The 17,979-nt window shown below is 43.6% G+C and overlaps 1 protein-coding gene across 8 annotated transcripts in view; it reads left to right on the top strand.

Annotated features, from left to right (window-relative positions):
• Nucleotides 1-16,865, top strand: part of RNF152 (ring finger protein 152) — a 56,974-nt gene extending 40,109 nt beyond the window's left edge. For 6 of the 8 annotated variants that reach the window (XM_038128247.1, XM_038128245.1, XM_038128244.1 and 3 more), the window contains one exon: nucleotides 12,276-16,865. In XM_038128247.1, coding sequence (XP_037984175.1) covers nucleotides 12,470-13,081 — 612 coding nt within the window. In that variant the 5' untranslated portion in view covers nucleotides 12,276-12,469 and the 3' untranslated portion in view covers nucleotides 13,082-16,865. Of the gene's footprint in view, nucleotides 1-3,171; nucleotides 6,236-6,257; nucleotides 6,396-12,275 lie in introns of those variants that run through there. The other 2 variants (XM_038128246.1, XM_038128248.1) reach the window with 2 other exon arrangements.
• Nucleotides 16,866-17,979: the final 1,114 nt, after the last annotated feature.

The raw sequence follows: 17,979 nt of genomic DNA on the forward strand, positions 1-17,979 counted from the left end.
AATTATTTGTATTGATCTTTACATTATTTTTTTTAATCATCATGGTACTTATGGATCCTGTTTATTGGCAAAGAACACACTCTGGCAGGTGTTCTGCAAACTTGGCTTGCAAGAAACTGGCAGAGGTTTCATGGCTTAAAAAATAATGAGCACAGTGTGAAGGAGCGGTTTAAAAAATAGAAAATGATTTTTCCAATCCATGCTGTTATTTGGCAAATTATGAAGCATTTTTTTTTTAAATTTGTGGCTTGCTTTAGTAAAATGTTTGGATCATTTCTGTGGTTGGCAAAAAAAACCCCAAAGCAGTAACCATTCCATTGAAAAACACCTGACAGTGAAGGCATTTAGGCAAAAGTTAAGAAAACACTGACTCAACTCTAAAAAGTAAAAATTATGTCAGTAAAAGTGATTCTGAAAACCTTTTGGCTGTAAAGCAAGAGATATTGTAGTTTGTGTCACAAAGCAGATCTTGGTCCAGAGCTGAATTTTTTTCATCCCACTCCAGAACTTGTTTTGGCAGCATATAAGAGGCAATTTTTGATTGTTTTTTTAACACTGATTTTGCATCTGTGGGTCAAAGCCTAAATGGGTGTTGTCAGTGTGGTGCCTTTGGCATCAGTTTGGTTGTGTGCATTGGCATTGCCAATGTTCAGTGTGCCACTGTAAGACACAGATACAATGCTATAACAGAAATTAGGTAAAGAACTCAATTGAGTGGAAAATGGTCAGATCTTGCAGATATGCATAAAGCTGTGTGTATTCACACAGTGTCTGGGATAATGACATCCAGTGCAACACTCTAGACTTTTTCCTTTTTCCTTCTGTAGTGAGCTGTCCCTAAGGCACCTCCTTGGTTCCTAACTGCTATTCTGTGTGATGTTGCATGGAATAGAATCACAGAATTGTTTAGGTTGGAAGAAGCCCTTAAGATCATTGAGTCCAACCATTAACTCAGCATTGCCAATTCATGCTAAACCGTGTCCCCAGGTGCCAGATTTCCACATCTTTTAAATACCTCCAGGCACAGTGACTCCACCATTTCCCTGGGCCGCTTGTTTCAATGCTTGACAGTCCTTTTAGTGAATAATTCTTTTCTAACATCTAATCTAAGCCTCTTCTGGTGCAACCTGGGGCCATTTCCTCTTGTTCTGTCACTTGTTACCTGGGGGAAGAGCCCTACCTCCACCTCTGCCACAACAATTGCCTCCTTTCAGGCAATTTTAGAGAGTGATAAGGTCTCCCCTGAGCCTCTTTCTCTCCTTGCTTAACACCCCCAGCTCCCTCAGATGCTTCTCATCAGACTTGTGCTCCAGACCCATCACCAGCTCTGCTGCCCTTCCCTGGACACACCTCAATGTTCCTCTTGTAGTGAGAGGACCAGAAATGAACCCTGAATTCAAGGTGAAATACATGTTGGAAATATGTGGTAAGGCTTCTCTGATGTAAGGCCTCAAAAGTAATTAATGATCTTGGGATGTATGCTGGAGAACGCTGGGACGAGTGTGACTTCCTTTTTTTTTAAGAAATCAGTGAACCACCTGTCTTTTTGCTGTAAGATCCTTCCAGTCCTTTGCAAGAAACACTTGTAAAAACCAGCAGTCCTGTTGACCACGTAGTCCTCTTCAGCTCTTGGTCACATCGTGAAATGTAACTTGCATGTTGAAAACGCCCCATGTTGTGATTTTATTTTTAAGCCAACGACCAAAAAAGCGGAATCACAATTGTTGAAAGCACACTCACATAAAACTAGAGCTGATAGTTTCAGCTGATAGTTTCAGTGTATCTCATTTGCCTTTGTTAAACTAAGAAAGCAAAAAAAGTCATGGTGTATCACTAGAACTTAAGCATTCTGCGTTCAGCAGTAGAGCGGTGTGAGAGACACTTCTGGCTCGGCCGTATCAGAAGAAAAATTATTCCAGAGTCAGTTCAAAAAGCTTTGTTTGCCCTTTACATTACCTTTTAAAAAATTTCTTCTGAAAGAAAACAGTCAAATTGAAATGGAAGTTGAAATGAGCTGACATCTTAATGGAAATTTCCATTTTTGCTGAAGGAGAAAGTATTTGCATAATTTGATCTGAAACTGCCGATGAATTTGTTCACCTCAAAACTTTATCTCTTTAGTTAGCTCTAAACTCTCATGCAGAAATCACGAGACTGCAAATCAGAGACTGAAGCTTAGGGGTCCTACCTAACTGGGATCTGAAGTTCATGTTTTCAGGCTTTTCTGGAGATAAACAGGACTAACAGCCTTCTTTTTTACGGAATATTGCCTTGATTGTCCATACTCCTGTGAGCCTAGGACTCATTGTGGCCATAGCCTGTGAGGATTGTGATGATGTGTTGAGCATTACCGGCATTCTGCTAGTTTCCTTGCCTAAGTTTGTTGTGCTGTTACATTGCAATGACTGCAGAACCAAGCAAAAAATTAAGAGGTGTGAAGCAGTTTGCTTTGCTTTGATTGTTTTGCTCTATTGTGGCATTAACGTAGTCCTTTCTGAGCATTTGCACTCCTTTTATACAGCAAAAATGCTGTAAACTGTTAGTTTAAGTGCTGCCAAATGGAGAGTGTTTTCACACCAGGATATTTCAAAAGCAGATTTTGACTGGCAGAAGTATGATCAGTGATGTCTGGCCTAAACTTTCAAACTCACTGTAAAGAATGAAATTCAGTATAACAAAGCTTGGCAGGTCTGATAAACTTCGTGCAGCTACAGGAGTGGCTCTTGGAATTCAGTAGCATCTCTGAAGGAAAGCAACAGTAGGTTTTACATGATGTGGACAGGAATAGTTCATCTTCCCATGCCTGAGCATTTGAGGAGCCGATTGCCAGTCCCCACTGCAGCATGTCTGCCACAGCAGAAGGGGTAGCAGCTCTGAGCTGAGTGTCCCAGAGCTGTAATTTATCTCAGTGCACTGGAGAGGGTTGTGGTAGCACTAACCTGGATTAGGATCATCACCCTTGAGAGAGAGCACTGCTTTTTCTTAGCTGCAAGACTACTTCTGTCTGAAAACAGTGCTGGTTCATCTGGTGGAAAAACTGGGTGCAAATCTGCTCACTTTGTTCTTGGCTTCATTCTAGAAGTCCATCCTTGGGAGTCTTGTTTCTGGATCATGGGCATGGAGAGAGCCAGGAGCCTTTCCTAGTGTTAGTTTGTCTCACCACTAATCTGCGCTTTCACCTGGTGGTGCTGGGGCTTTTTGTGACTGTGTGGAGCTGGTTGGGATAGTTTATGTGTAACCAGTTTGTTTAGTTGTAACCATTTTGGGTTGCTTCAGATCACACTTTTTCAGCGTGGTGTTGGGGAAACAACGGTGTCAGCACTTGGAAATTACCTTGATCTGCCTGTGGCTTCTGGCACTAGGTTCTGTATTGGTGGTGTTGATGGATCAAGTGTTAAGTATGTAAATGTGCAACTGACCTCAAGAGCATATGTCATCCCATTACCTTCCCTGGCTAACATCAGGTCATGTGCTTCCTAACTTGTCTGAACTGGAACTTGTGGAGTGTATAGTCACAGGTAGAAACATGTGGTTTGGAAAAGTATTGGAAGTAATTATTTATCTGGTATAGCCTGCTACATCTCTTGGAGGATTTTACTGGTTTGAAGACAAAGAGATAAATCATGAAATAGGAAATAATCAGTATTATTCAGGCTTGATCTAACTCTGCTTGTGATCCATATTTGCAGTGAGAGTTGGACTGTTCCCAAAATCCAGGAAGCGAGAATGGTATTAATATTACAAGTTGACAGAATGTTACAGGGTGAATGATTAGTTTCCAATAAGAAAGGAGCTTTTGGATCAGTTCCAGTTCCTTTTGGTGTAATCTGCAAACCTGAATGACCAGTGCTGTGACCTGGAGTAGCTGTAGCGTTTATCAGAGGCCAAAACTTCAGGAAGATCATGATTTGTCTGCATTATGAAATGACAGAGCCATTGACCTTGAAGGAGGCATATTAGTTGGCTACCTTCCCCTCTTGTGAAGATGAACTCCTGGAAGTGGTGGTTTGGCGTTGGCACAGCTGTTCTGCATTCTCTGTTGGTAAACAGGGGGCTTTACTCCTTTGTGCTGCCCACTTAGAGGGTTGCAGGAGAAAGGTAAAAATAGGAACAAAGCTCTCTGTGCCCTTCTAATCTCTTTCAGACCTTTTTCTACCAATTATGATGTATGAAAGAAGAGAATTTCCTTACTTAACTGTTGTGGGGCTTTTAACAAAATATTTTCTGATTCCTTAATTCCATCTATTTCAATGTAGAAGGATGTATTACTTTGACTTCCCTAGGTGTCGTGTCCCCCCCCCCTCGCCCCCCCCACCCCCCCCCCCCGCTTTTTCTGAAACAAAAAAAAAGGAAACAACCTCTTCCTGCACTTGAAGAAAACAAACCCCAGGCCATCCCAGGCCTTGAGAGCAGCCATGTGGAGGTGGGTCACATACTCATGTCTTCAGGGTAGCTGTGCTGTAGGAGTGCAGAGAACAGAAACCATGTTAAGCCCATGGTGGGGGGTATGAGGTGGGGGCACAGAGCAGACACAGCAATTGAAACTGTCATTTAAAGAGCTTTTGTTTCCTGAGGTGTGAAACTGAGTCTGCAGTTTTTGCATTGTATAGGCAGTGTGTGAACATGTGAGCATTCATTCCTTTCCTTACTGTTTGGGCCCATAGGCAGGTAGACTTTATCCTAGTTTTATCAAAATCCACTCAGTGACCTTGGAGAGCTGTAGCACGCTCTCCTCTAATTATAGACTACTGCCTTAATAGACTCAGTCACCCACTGACCTGTATCAGTGAGAAAAGTCTGCATTTGAGCTTTATTTAAAATTAATTTTTTATGGTGTATTTTGTAAGTCTAATGCAAGATCCTCAGGGGAGGGAGGGAAGAATCTTTTAATTAAGTTTCTATTTAGGTATCAGGCAAATTCTATCAATGGCAGATGAAGCATAAAGCTCTAATGGGAGAGTAAAATTTGTAATTTAAGTGATCAGGTGCTTCATGCCTCTCTCAGCAGTTTGAATGCCACAGTAGTATGTAATATAAGTGAAAATCCCTTGGATGGAGGATGTTACATTGGATTTGAAAGCTCTTACTGAGTGTGAGTTTAACACCAGTAGCTCCTCCTGTATTTTGTGGGATTTTGCCCTCGGTGACTTAACTTGTGACCTCACTTTTAGTTTGGGAAACAGTATCTAAATCTGTCTTTGCCAGCTACCTAACCACTTGCCCCTTATGTCCCGGTCATAAATAGCTACTGGTGCTGCTTTTATTCAGGGCTGAGAGGTAGAACTCCTTTCACACCACACCTTGCACTGCCATTCTTCACAATGTTGGTTTGAATGGCAAAGGGATCTCTCACTTGGTAGTGGAGAAACCTGGCTTTTCATCCCTCTCATCCTGGGGTTTAGAAGTGAGTCAGGCATAATTAAGAGCAGCCAACAAAACCGAGGAAGTGCTGATGGCCCTGCAAGCATTGTGCTCAGAGTGAGCTGTAGAAATGAGCATCATCCCTTGGGATGCTTTGAATGCTGGAGATTCTGTTTATTTGCAAAATGCAAGGAACCTTTTTATATCCTGCGCTGGAAAATTTTCAGATGTGATATGTCTTAGGACCACAGTCAGGTCTTCAGTGCACTGCTCATGGAGAGAAGGGCAACTTAGAACAGGAGGAATGATGAAAAGTACCACTACACTCCTTTTAGCAGGGCAGGGCCACACCTGGGGGTGTTCTGCCAGCATGGAGGGGGGACTAGGAGACTTCGAGAACCACAGCTTGACAATTGACCTTGTCAAAAACCTGCAGACATATCAGAGTTGGGCTGGTGAGGAGCAGATCATGTTCCCATCACCTGGCCTAGTCAACCTCCTGCACAGAGGGCTGCTGAGAGGCAGGAAAGCTGTCCACTCTCTGTCTCTGCCTGTCTGAAATGGGCATATTTCTGTGGAATATTTTAATTTCAGATAATGTTTTTCACTTGTAAAGTGCCTCATGTGAAACTGTCTGATGAGCATATCATACAGAACAGCTGTACTGTTCTGCCTCAGCACGATGAAATGTTTGCTGACCTGGCACATTGCAGGTGATTAGTAGTGTTTGCTGTTGGAACAAAGTGCAGCTTATCCTGGTCATATTTGACCGAAATAAGGTCTTTGGAGGCAGGGAATGTGGACGTGTCAAAGTTTGCAGATAAAAAGAGGGAGCAGCGCAGCTGGTGATGTGAGATTGAACATGGAGCAGCATGTGAGTCTCTCTCTGTTTTCTCTAAACACCAAAGGCTGGGGTTTTCACCTGATCTGTTTTTTCTCCAAACCCATAAATGTCTACATCTCATTACATTCCTGTAGGTGACCTTTCTGCCTCTGTCTCCTCTTCCTGGGGCTGGTTGGTGACAGTTTCTAAGGTAAATGCTGTGGAATGATACCTTGCAACTAGGCTCCTTTTTTTGTGATCCACCACTGATCCACCACTGGCTTTATGCACCCAGGACAGGTGTATACCAAGATGCTCATCTTGGCAAGGGCTGGACTAAAGCTAAAGGAGCAGTGACAGCTTGCACTGGCTGAGGCTTTGACTAAATTAAAATACTTTCCTCCTGCAATATTTCTGTGCAATTGTGAATAATGAAATGGAAAGGATGGTGGGTGTAGGCTGCCTGGTTTGCAGAAAGGTTCCTGGAGGACAGGTAATTCTGGAGAGAAGAATGGATTTACTTTGCTGTTTTATTGCTAGCTTTGTCCCTCAAAATGCATGTAGTTTCTCAGTTGTAAACTGCCTGGTAGATGAACTATGCCTGTGTCGATAGGTAGGTTCTGGGGCACAGACTCTCATGTTTTTCCTAGTCTGTGAAAAAGCTGATATGTTTAATGAAAGCCCCCCCCCCCCCCCCAATCCCAGGCATACCATGGGGATGCTGTCAGCTGAAAGAGGTGGGGAAAAGTGTGTAGGTTTCTGAGCTTTATTGCAGAAAAGAATCTGTCACCTCTGCCCTGTGGCTCGTGAGGTGAAAAGTAGAGTTGTGATGAAATTTTACTGGAAGATTTGGGGCAATCTGGGTGGTGCTTCCATGACCTTGGACCAACAACTTTGTCTCTCAGGGCTTCTTTTCTTAGATGATGAAAGAATATAATGATGATAATACTTGTCTCTTAACAAGGGTGTTGTGATGAATAAATTAATTGTTCATTGTGCTGTTCTCAGTTACTATGGTAATTAGTGCTACAGAACAGCCTAAAAATAAATAAGATCATTTAGTGAAGGATATTCAGAGGAAGTCAGGTAGGACATCCTGGGCATTTGCAGTTAGCCCAAGTGTGTTTTGTCCAAATGTGAATTTGTGAAAAACGTTCACTGATGCTGAATTTTTGTAGCAGAAATGCTTCCAATTATCTTTTTGGCGGCGGCTGTAGACCACATTTCCTTCCGTATCTGTGGGCACATGATTCTTGCAATTAGTTCTCCTATTGAGAACAGCACTCCCTCCTCACCCCATCTCCTTTACAGCCTAAGGGCACCTGAAACGAATGATTCTTTCTTCTTCATAAATCATACATACTCAGTAATACTGCCAAAGAATTGTTAATGTGTTTGGGGAGTTTACATAATGAACCTTTCTTGGTAAAGGTGAAGTATGGTCGATGCACTGCCTTGCTGAAATTCTGTTACAACCTTGCTGTACGGCAAGTAGACTGCCTAAATCCATGTGTAAGTCTGTGCAAAGTTTTTAAAGCTTTCTCTCAGTGATCAGTTAACTACATCAGCATGCCCCAGAGCCAGCCTTTTAAAATGTTATATGATGTTTAGTCATCTGTGAATTGTATTGGATTCCACAGGCATTACTGAAGTATATTTTTGGGGTTTTTAAGTTTACATTATTTTGCAACCTAGTAAGTTAGGAAATATGTCTTAAGGTAATTCTGAGTCCTTCAGTGAAGGCATCACCCCTTCAAGGCTGTGGTTTCCATTGCTTAATATCACAGGGGCTATCCTTACATAGGAAAAATATTGTGTTGCTAGGCAAGGATTTGCCATTAATTACTGTGTTCTCTGACTTCATGTACAGCTCTGGGCTTGGATGTTCAGTGTCTTCCTTTGCACTGCGTTCCAGAAATAGCTGTCTTTTGTGACCTGGCCAGTTTGTAGCTAGCATTTGTGCAAACTTGTGCTTTCTTCTCTCACTGGCACAGCTACAGCAACCTTCATCAGTTCACCTCCCACAGCACCTCCCCACATTGTGTTGGGAAGGTGTCAATAGTAAGAGCAACAAGTGCCCCTTCTGCTTCTTCAGGAGTAGGCAGCTGATGCCTTGGCATTCCTGGCCTCCTGCTCACCCAAACTGAGAGAACTTGGATCATTGCTGTGGTCTCCAGTGAGGTACTGGCAGAACAGATAATACAGCTAACAGATAGCTGAAATACTTGCTTTATTCTTCAGAGCTGTATTGGTATTGAGTCATACAATTTGAAAAACCTATGGCTTGTGGAGATGGCAGCCCAAATCTGCAAGGAGGACCTTTGTGCCATGTTCTCAGCCACTTGGCTGCTGCAGAGACCATCAGCTTTGCAGGTTTCTCTGCAGGTCTCTGTAACTGCTTGTGAATTCCTCTCCTTGCCAGCAACCTTGTGGATATTGGGCAGATGTAACAAAAAGGAAAGAGTGCAGGGCAGGGAGAGAGGCTTCTTTTCATGGCCTGTCTCTTCTTGCTGTCTTTGCTCCTGCTGCACTATTCTGACACATGAGTTTTGGATCTTGTGGATTTTCATTTTCAGTTAGTTATTATTTGTGTTACAGGTTAGATCTCAGCCCTGAAGAGCTTCCAGGGCTGTCAGGTGTGTGCCAGGCAGTCACTGCTTGTAGCTCCAGTTGCTTCTGTGTTTGTGGTTTCATTGTCATAGTCCCCAGTCCCTGTTCCACATGTGCCCCTATTCACACATATACATGAGCTATCACTTTTGCAGAGACCTGTGGATATCCCTGACAGTATTTTCTGCTTTTTCTCCTCACTCTGTTTTCTTTTGTCAATAGTCCCCTTGCTCACCTTGGGTGTCACTGTATGATGAGAGCAAATGACACAGCAGTGGTTTTGGCTGATACTTGATGTCAGCTGTGCCCTTACGTGCAGACCTGGCTGCCTCTCTGTCTTTGTGCTTGAAGCCCAGAGAAGAGTCCAGTCTGAGTAAGCTTTGAATGAGCTGTTCACCTGTGGCAGTTCAGTACCTTCAGCTGTTGTGAGGGTGCATTGAGCACAAGCTAAAGAGCTTGGTCTCCTGTCCAAGAGGAAACTGCTCCTCTTGGTGTAGTTACTAAGGTGAAGTGGTAGAAGTGTACTGAGAGCTGCCATGGATTTTTGCTTCCTAGGTAGGTAGTACAAATTCTTTTCAAATAGATTCTTCTTCTAGATGATGGCTTGACTTTCTTCTATCTTGAAACTGAGCTGTGGCAGAGTGCAAGAGGGTTGTATGGTTGGAAATAAAGTTGCATTGCACCTGTGAAGCTGCACGTCCAACCTTTGAACAAGGCAATGTCAGCAAAGGTCAAGGGGTTAGATGGCTGTGGCTACTCTTTAACTTGTCTTTAGTTATGTTCTGAGGGAATCACACTGACCTCTCTACTTACTGGTCATTACTGCTGATCCACACCTCTGATTATGATTTGAGATGTTTTGGGAAAGTATGAGCAGTTTTTGTCATGTAGGTGGCAAGCCCATTCCTGACCTTGCAGATATACTGATTTACATCTTCAGAAGCAACACTTCCACTCCGTCCTTGGGCAGAGTAGTCATGTGAGAGTAGGTTTAGGTTAGATATTAGTGTGCACTGTGAGGGTGGTGAGGCACTGAACAGGTTGCACCGAGTAGCTGTGGCTGCCCCATCCCTGGAAATGTTCAAGACCAGGCTGGATGGAGCTCTGACAACCTGGTCTAGTGGAAGATGTCCTTGCCCACAGCAGGGATGTTGGAACCAGATGATCTTTGAGTCTCTTCTATGATTTTATGATAAGCCTTAATTTCTGAATTTCTAGGCATTGTGATTTTTTCTTGTAGTAATACTGCAGTATTGTTATACCTGAGGCTTTTTTGATAGATTGGCAGATAAAGCAGGTAGGAGTTGTGTCTTGTACTGTCTGAGCTCAGCTTTGACTTGGATGATCTATAACTGCAGATTTTTTATAGATAATTCTGTGCAAAATGGAAACCTGCTGGGTTGCTTGTGGCTGAAAACTGGATCTGGTGGCTTCAGCAATTCTTTTCTGAGTTTCTGTAACTAATTTCTATTCGGGCCATTGTCTCTTAATATTTTTTTTCAGCCAGAAATTGCCCAGCATCATGGATATCTCTCTTTCATTTTTCTCTTTCAGCTGTATGCTAGTCTGTTATCATGTCTGCTCCTTTCTTGATAGTCTTCCTTTGTGTGTGCCTGTACACTAGGGATATGGAGATAGTAATGGATAAGGAAATAAGGAAGATAAAACCTCTCCTCATTTTCTTCCACTTCTCTCAGTGTGGCCTACACACAGATGTGTAGCCCCTTCTGCAGCAGTGTTCAGCTCCCCAGCACACGGAGTATCTTTTGATGCCTTTGTGTAGCATGGCACTGGTGTGGAGCAGGTGTCCCATGGGCTTCATGATGGTGGGGGTCTCTCTCAGCAGTGGCCTCTGTACCACATTAGGATAAAGCATCCCAAAAGTGCTGGTGGACAGTGTGTGCCAGTTCCCCCTTCAGCCTTTTTATGTGTTTCAGGAGCTCCTGCCTTCTAACTGCCCCCCGCTCCCTCCCAAGTCAGGATTATCACTGCGTGTTTGTTAAAGCATCTTGTGAGCCAAAATCCACTGCTGTTACAAAATCTGCAAGCAGGGCCAGTTCTGCCAATGTTGGTGAAACCAGTCATCAGCATCTGAAGAGATGACGTGAATTTTGTTTTCCCTGTTCAAATACTGGTAACTGCCAGAAGCAGGGCACAGGACAGTGAGGTCCAGAGCGCTATTCTGGGTTGCAAATCCCATGTCTATGCCTGCCTTCTCTTCTTAAACTACAATATTTGTTTTTCTGATATCGCCCATTGATTACTATGTTGCAACCTCATTGCTATAATCTAGAGAGGAGAGCAAGAAGTTATTGTAAAGAAAGGAAAAAGTCCTCTGAAAGCTGTGGTCCTTGGGTATTAATTCTAGTTTGGAAATAACATAGCAATAAGAGAAGATCCAAGGTCACCCTGCAGATATTTTGGGTTTTCTTTATTCTCTGGAAGCAAATTCAGGCTGATACTTCAAACAGGAGAAGGAAGTAAGTGTAAAATGTTGTAAAACTGTCACCCCTTCATATTAATTGTGTTGGGGTGACCAAAATCAGACAAAGCTGAACTACGCACTGCAGGTAAACACAGATGCCTTTTTCTTGGCAAAGATGTAAGTAATAAGTGGGAAAATGGGAATTGTAAAGGGAATCCCTTTATAAGGATTTAGAACAAGATCAGTAACAATTTGCTTTTAATTCAATGCATTATCTTTCTGTTATTATTCTGTTTTATTTCTTTTCTTTGTGATGTTCAGTGGTCTTGTGTCTAAGCAGAGCCTTTTGTCCCGGGTGAGGTTTTCATTAGCGAGAAGGTTTATGTTTCAGAGGGCCATGTTCAACAAGCTGCTTGTGTAACTGAGCAAACAGTTAATTTGACTGAGAATGATACCATTCCTTTTCATTATGTGCAAATGTAGGTGTTGCAGTATAGTTGCTTGATTGCTCATTCGTGCACAGGAACAAGTTCAGGAGCCTGTGGAAATGCTTCCATTTAAACATACTTTTTCTTTCTTCCACCTTTCATGCAGACTTAGCAGTTGAGCCAAATAGCTAAAAATCCTCAGGGATTTAAAGGATTAAATGAGAACAATTGTTTTGGTGCAGAAAGAGCTGAAAAGTGCTGAAAGTATGACAGAAGGTTGTTGCTGTGGGACCTGGCTAGTGAACTATACAGCCACTTCTGTTATGGGCATAAATTGTGAGTGGTGGACTGATAGGTTGATGCGGGTTTGATTGCTGGGAAAATTAGGGGGAAGAAAACCAATAAGAGACCTAGTGATGTACTGTACATCAGTACTGATGACTGACTGGAAGTTTTGCCACTGGGCTGTTTGGTGAAGGTGGTGGGAAGATGCTTTCTATTGAAGGATAACAAATTTGTTTCTCCCACCAGATAACAAAGTCAGTGCTAGTTTTCATTCCCCTTTGGCTGGACTCTTCTGTTCCTTCTGTGAATAACCTGTTCTTTCACGTTCTTCTGTTTGTCTCAGGTGCTGAAAGTTTCAGGCCGGAGGTTTTCCTGTGGTCTCCGTAGCTGCCACCTGGTGCTGCCCTGAGGAAAGCAGCGTTGGGAGGGCGGGTGCTGCCCTGAGGAGAAGTGGTGGGAAGGCTGCTACCCCTTGCCTACGGGGTGTCAGGGCGAGGCTCACCGCAAGGCCTGCTGTGCTTCCCTGCACTGGCCGCAATGGAGACCTTATCCCAGGACTCTCTGCTGGAGTGCCAGATTTGCTTCAACTACTACAGTCCCCGCCGGCGACCCAAGCTGCTGGACTGCAAGCACACCTGCTGCTCCGTGTGCCTGCAGCAGATGAGGACCAGCCAGAAGGACCTGCGCTGCCCCTGGTGCCGTGGGATCACCAAGCTGCCTCCGGGGTACTCTGTGTCACAGCTGCCCGATGACCCCGAGGTGATCGCCGTCATCGCGATCCCCCACACCTCGGAGCACACCCCTGTCTTCATCAAACTCCCCAGCAATGGGTGCTACATGCTGCCCTTGCCTCTCTCCAAGGAGCGGGCGCTGCTGCCGGGAGACATTGGCTGCCGTCTCCTGCCCGGCAGCCAGCAGAAGTCCCTGACGGTGGTGACGATCCCCACGGAGCAGCAGCCGCTGCAGGGCGGCCTTCCCGCCGAGGCGGGAGCGGAGGAGCCGGACCGGAGAGGTGCTGTGAAAAGCTCCACCTGGTCAGGGGTGTGCACTGTGATCCTGGTGGCCTGCGTCCTGGTCTTCCTCCTGGGCATCGTCCTCCACAACATGTCGTGCATTTCCAAGCGCTTCACGGTGATCTCCTGCGGCTGAGGCGGCGGGGGCTGTGCTCCTCTGGGGGTTGGGTCGGGTCGGTGGTGGTGGTATTGAGCAAGACAATTCCGTGCAGCTTTCCCCAGTGACTGCAGGACGCTGTGCACCCGGGCAGTGGTGCCCGCCTGGCTGCGGCCCCTGGAGGGGTGGCATCAGGCCTGTCGGCAGCCTGTGGAGAAAATCACATCCCATGTCTGGCGGCAGTGGCACTGAGGAGGACTGCATGTGTCACCTCAACCATTTATCAAAGGAACTGCAACTTCACAGTGATCTTTTTTTATTGTGTTACGAGATTAAAGACCTCCATGTAGCTGGTTATACTGTGAAGTATACAGTACGGGCTCTTCTTTAAACACAGTGTATTAAAATCAAAACTGCTCCACGTAGAATTAAATGAGAACTGGCGCACAACTGTACGAGCTGTTCAATACCAGTCCACACATGCATTATTTTTTAATGAGGGGAGGGAGGGAGACTCATAAAATGGAGAAATCATGTAGCTGATAAAGTATTTTATATGTTTTAAATGGCGCATTGATTAAACCAAGTTAGGGAGTTGTACAATAGTTTTTAAAAAGTAGCATTTTACAAGCAATTATTTCCTTCTATGGTGTCTGGTTTTTGCCTCTGTTTGTCCCCATTTCTTTCAACTACAGAAAAGTGGTTCCAGCATCTTTTATTTGAGGGAGCTTTCAAGAAGGGATTCAAAGTGGACTAGAAAGAATACCTAAAAAGTGCAGTCAAAACAGTTCTGCCTAACTGGCTTTATGGGAAGGGTGGCTTTGCATGGTAAACATTGGACATGCTGTTTTAACCGCCAGTCTGGCTGCAGACTTCCTGATGACCTGGCCTTCATAGCCATTAGTGAAGAAATGGGTCATGAGAAGTCCTGGGACTCCTGCGAGGATGTGATAACATATTGCTCTTAATTTTCTTTTTCTGCAGGTTAGGTTTACTCAATTGGTTTTGAAGAATTAGACCTATTTTGCCTCCCTCTTTCCTAGGAGTTGTAACTGTGCACTAATGGGTGGTGTGACAGGGGTGTTGCTCTAAGAAAGCTTCACCATCGGAACTGAGACCAAGGACTGTTGTATGCAGTCATCTAGTAAGAGGCAGTGATGGATCTTGGAGAAGAATCCAGGCCAGCCTAACCTCTTACTCGGTAGGTCATCCCTCCTGAACTGCTGTGACTGTCCTGGTGTCAGAATGTCTGGGTGAGCTTAACAGAGCCTCTTCCCATGTTTCAGTGTAACTAGTGTTGATGATTTCATAAGGACAGATTTGAAAAACACAATTAAGTATCTCTCCTCCCTTTCATGACAGTCACCTGTGACTGTCATGAAACCCCAGTCAATTGCAGTTCATTTCTTGGGAAGAGCCAAATTCCTGAATGTTCACTGCAGTAGCACCTTGCTCTAAGCAGTCCCACTAGCTTCAGTAGTACTGTTCATAAGTAAAATAGAGCCCAGTGTGAATTTGGGTATTTGGCAAGTCTGATTGCTGAAACTTACATGAGATTTAGGGATTGGATCAAGGGGCACGTGGCAGACCTTTAATAAGACAGAAAAATCTGTTGATTTGCACTGCTTCTTTTTGTGAGTACAAGGCATAACCTCCCTGAACTGTGTCCTCTTGTTGTCTACCTACTGTTCTTTCTAATTCTTGCTGAATGCCAATGCTGAATGCCATATTATAACATAGTTTCGACTATGCAGTGCCCAAGTGGGCTCCATAGTCATCCTTGGTTTTCTAGTTTTGTCACAAAATCCAGTTGCTGGTTCACAATAAACATTGTCAGCTCACACTTCTGTCAGGAAAATACCTCCGACTTCATGCTGGATTTCTTTCCCACCCTGTTTCTAAACCACCATTTTCTTCCTTGATTTCCATTAGCAGAAGAATAGAATATATAGTGCTTAGTTGTGATGATGTGTGTTTGCTCATGTAGGGAGAGGAACCATTGTGCTGATTTTTATCTACTGTCATGTGTATGCATAGCACAGGGAAAAAATAGTCTTCAGATAAAACACTCAATGCCTTTTTTGTGCAAGGCCCATGTGCAGTATGCCTTGAAACTGGCTTGCAAGTATTGTAATTACATGGACACCTCTCCGCAGCATGTTTCGTGTGGTTGCAGTAGGGAACACCAGGTATTCCCAAATGTGTCTTGTGAATGTGCTCGTCTCTTGTTGCCAGTAGCTAGCCAGGTTTCTACTGACATCCAAGCTATGCTGCTTATTGTGTAAAGGAAAGCCAGTTCACAAAAAATCCTGCCTTTTACAAGACTCTTGAGGAACTGACCAGACACAGGACTTGACCCTCTACTGCCTTATCCTGTAGCAATTGTTGGGTGTACCAGAAGCTTATGGCATAGGTGAAAGATGCTCCAAGAACAGTTCTGGTGCATTTTGCACCAACTTCTGCATTTGTTAATCTGAGTTATCAGTGAATGCACAAAACCGCGAGGCAGTCAAGGAGCAGGTCCTGGTGACACAGTGGTGGTAACGTTACCTCCTTCCAGCCATACCTGCCCGACTGAAGCTCTTGAGGCCGAGGATTCTCTGACATTGCAAAGAAAGGCCCTCTTCATCTCCATATGGAGAGTGCAGAATAAAAGAGGAATCAGAAATTAGGTTAAAATACCACACTGCATAACACATTATACAACAGGCAGACCTAGAGTTTATCCGGAATTAATGACGTTAAGTGTTACATTAGCAGAATACCATCCTGTACTACGTAACACAGTACATTGTTTCGTTAATATGAATTTCCTGTACTTTTGTGCCTGCTGAAATGCATGTTTGACCTAATTTCTGATCCAGACATTTGCCTGCTCACAGCCTTGTGTAAGAGCAATAAGTAAAACCTCAAGATTTTTTGCCTGCGTGTATGCGCATGGTGTGTATGTTAATTCCTTTTTATAAGTAGGAGTTCTGGAAAAGTTTTTGTTCTGGCTTTAGACTGTGACTAAAATTTTAAATTTGCAGCTGTCATATGTGTTAGATCACCTAGCTTTTTTGCTGACTTGTGTAGAAATGAACTAAATAGTTTGTTGTAATGTACAGTGTTAAAATGTTTCTCAAGTATGTCAATAGTCATACTACTTTAAAAATGCAGTGCAGTCTGTCCCATTCCTTGGTTCAATACCTGGCATTTAAAAGTGATATTGCTAATATTTTTTTTTATTATTATTTTGAAAAAACAGCCTTGTCTTTGTAATCTTTCCTTTGTGGAGAAACACATTTGGACTTGTGCCAAAATCATCAGGTTCCAGGTTAGCTTTTGTTCTCTGGTGTCGAGTAAGAAGTCACTGCCCAGTTCCACCAAAAAGACAGAAGCTTACTGTGACCCAGTACTGTTTGAGAAACCAAAACTTATGCTAAAATGTGTGGGTAATTATCCAAGCACCTGCATTTTTAGAGCACATTAATCTGTATGAATGTGTATTTATTTGCTTGTTTAATAGGAAAGGTGTGTGTGTTGGGGTCCAATTTCAGGTTTTTTTCTGGATGGTCCCAACTTCCATTGTTGGCTTGTGCTTTGCTGGCAAACAGACTTTAGGGTTCACTCTGTGAAATTTTGTTTAGTGAATTTTAAAAATTCAAAATATGCAATTTTGGTATGCAGGATTTTTTTAGGAAATTTTGTGTTCAGTGATTGTTCATGCTTAACCACGATGTAAAGGAGCCTGTATGTTTTGTAAACATGGAGCAGTCATGAGTCCAAAGTTTCATCTTTACTAATGAAGCTCATTCTGAATAAAACGTTAGCAGGAAAAGAATGATAGCAAGTGAATTATGGTTCCTCTGTTATTTTGCCATCAAATGAAGAGCGTGGAAGGGAATTTGGCAGAAATGCCCCATATTTTATGAGAGGGCGGCTGAAATTCATCACTCGGTGTTTAAAGGCAATATGTAAAGTATGGGTTGTGGTAAATAGTGAAAGGGCATTCATGTTTTAATTAGTATGGAATACAGAACTATAGCTGATGACTACTAAGCAACAAAACTTTTCTTCTGTTTTAATAAAATTAAAAATTTTAAGTAAAGGCTTTGCTTATAGGAATGAGGGATTGTTAAGCCTGCATTGTGCAGACTGGTACACTGGTTCCCTCTTGCCTTGAGCTTCCCTTCCCAGTCACATGATTGCTGGAGCCATGGGCATCCAACTTTTTTTGATAGTGCACATGATTTTCTGGAGTAAGGGTGGTCGATACTTCACACTGCTTTTGTTACATTCACAGCAGGGCTGAACCAAAACCAAGCAATTAATACATTGTCTGAACTCTGCTGTAGATGTCCCAGAAGCAAAAGCTCCAGGCACCATTCTGTTGTGTAAAGTGAGCCAAGCCTGTGTTCTCTGGATCTTTTCACAACAATGTCAGGGAGCAGGGGATGTTGTTCCCTCCTACTCATGAGAATGGATCTCTACCCACCATCCACAGCCAAACTAGCCCTAGGGGATGGAGCCTACTGGCATGAGCCACTTGCTTGAGTACTGCAGGAGATTGTTCACTTGTCGAGTGAACACCTCTCTAGTAAGTGTTGGGGTTGAAATGCCTTCTTATCCCAATTGCACAGAAAGTATGGCTTGAGATTTGTTTTTCTCAGACCTTTTCTATGGGTGGGTGGAGGGGGAAGGGAGGGAAGAAGGTACATGGCAGCAGATTAATCCCAGCAGCATCTGGGAGGCTGCTGAAAGATCTGCTGGCCCTGAAGGCAAAGTTTTTGAGCAAGAGCTTCAGTAGGACAAGATTGTCTACAAATGCAGTGGATTTAGAACATGTTAGTGACCTTTCTGGTGCTGTACAGTGTTCTTAGGCCTGACAGCTGGGCTTGTTGTGCTCTCTCTCTTTGTCACTTTACCTCTTGCATGCTTGTGTCAACAAGCAAAGC

Source organism: Motacilla alba, chromosome 2 (genome assembly GCF_015832195.1).
Source record: "Motacilla alba alba isolate MOTALB_02 chromosome 2, Motacilla_alba_V1.0_pri, whole genome shotgun sequence".
Lineage (NCBI taxonomy): Eukaryota > Metazoa > Chordata > Aves > Passeriformes > Motacillidae > Motacilla > Motacilla alba.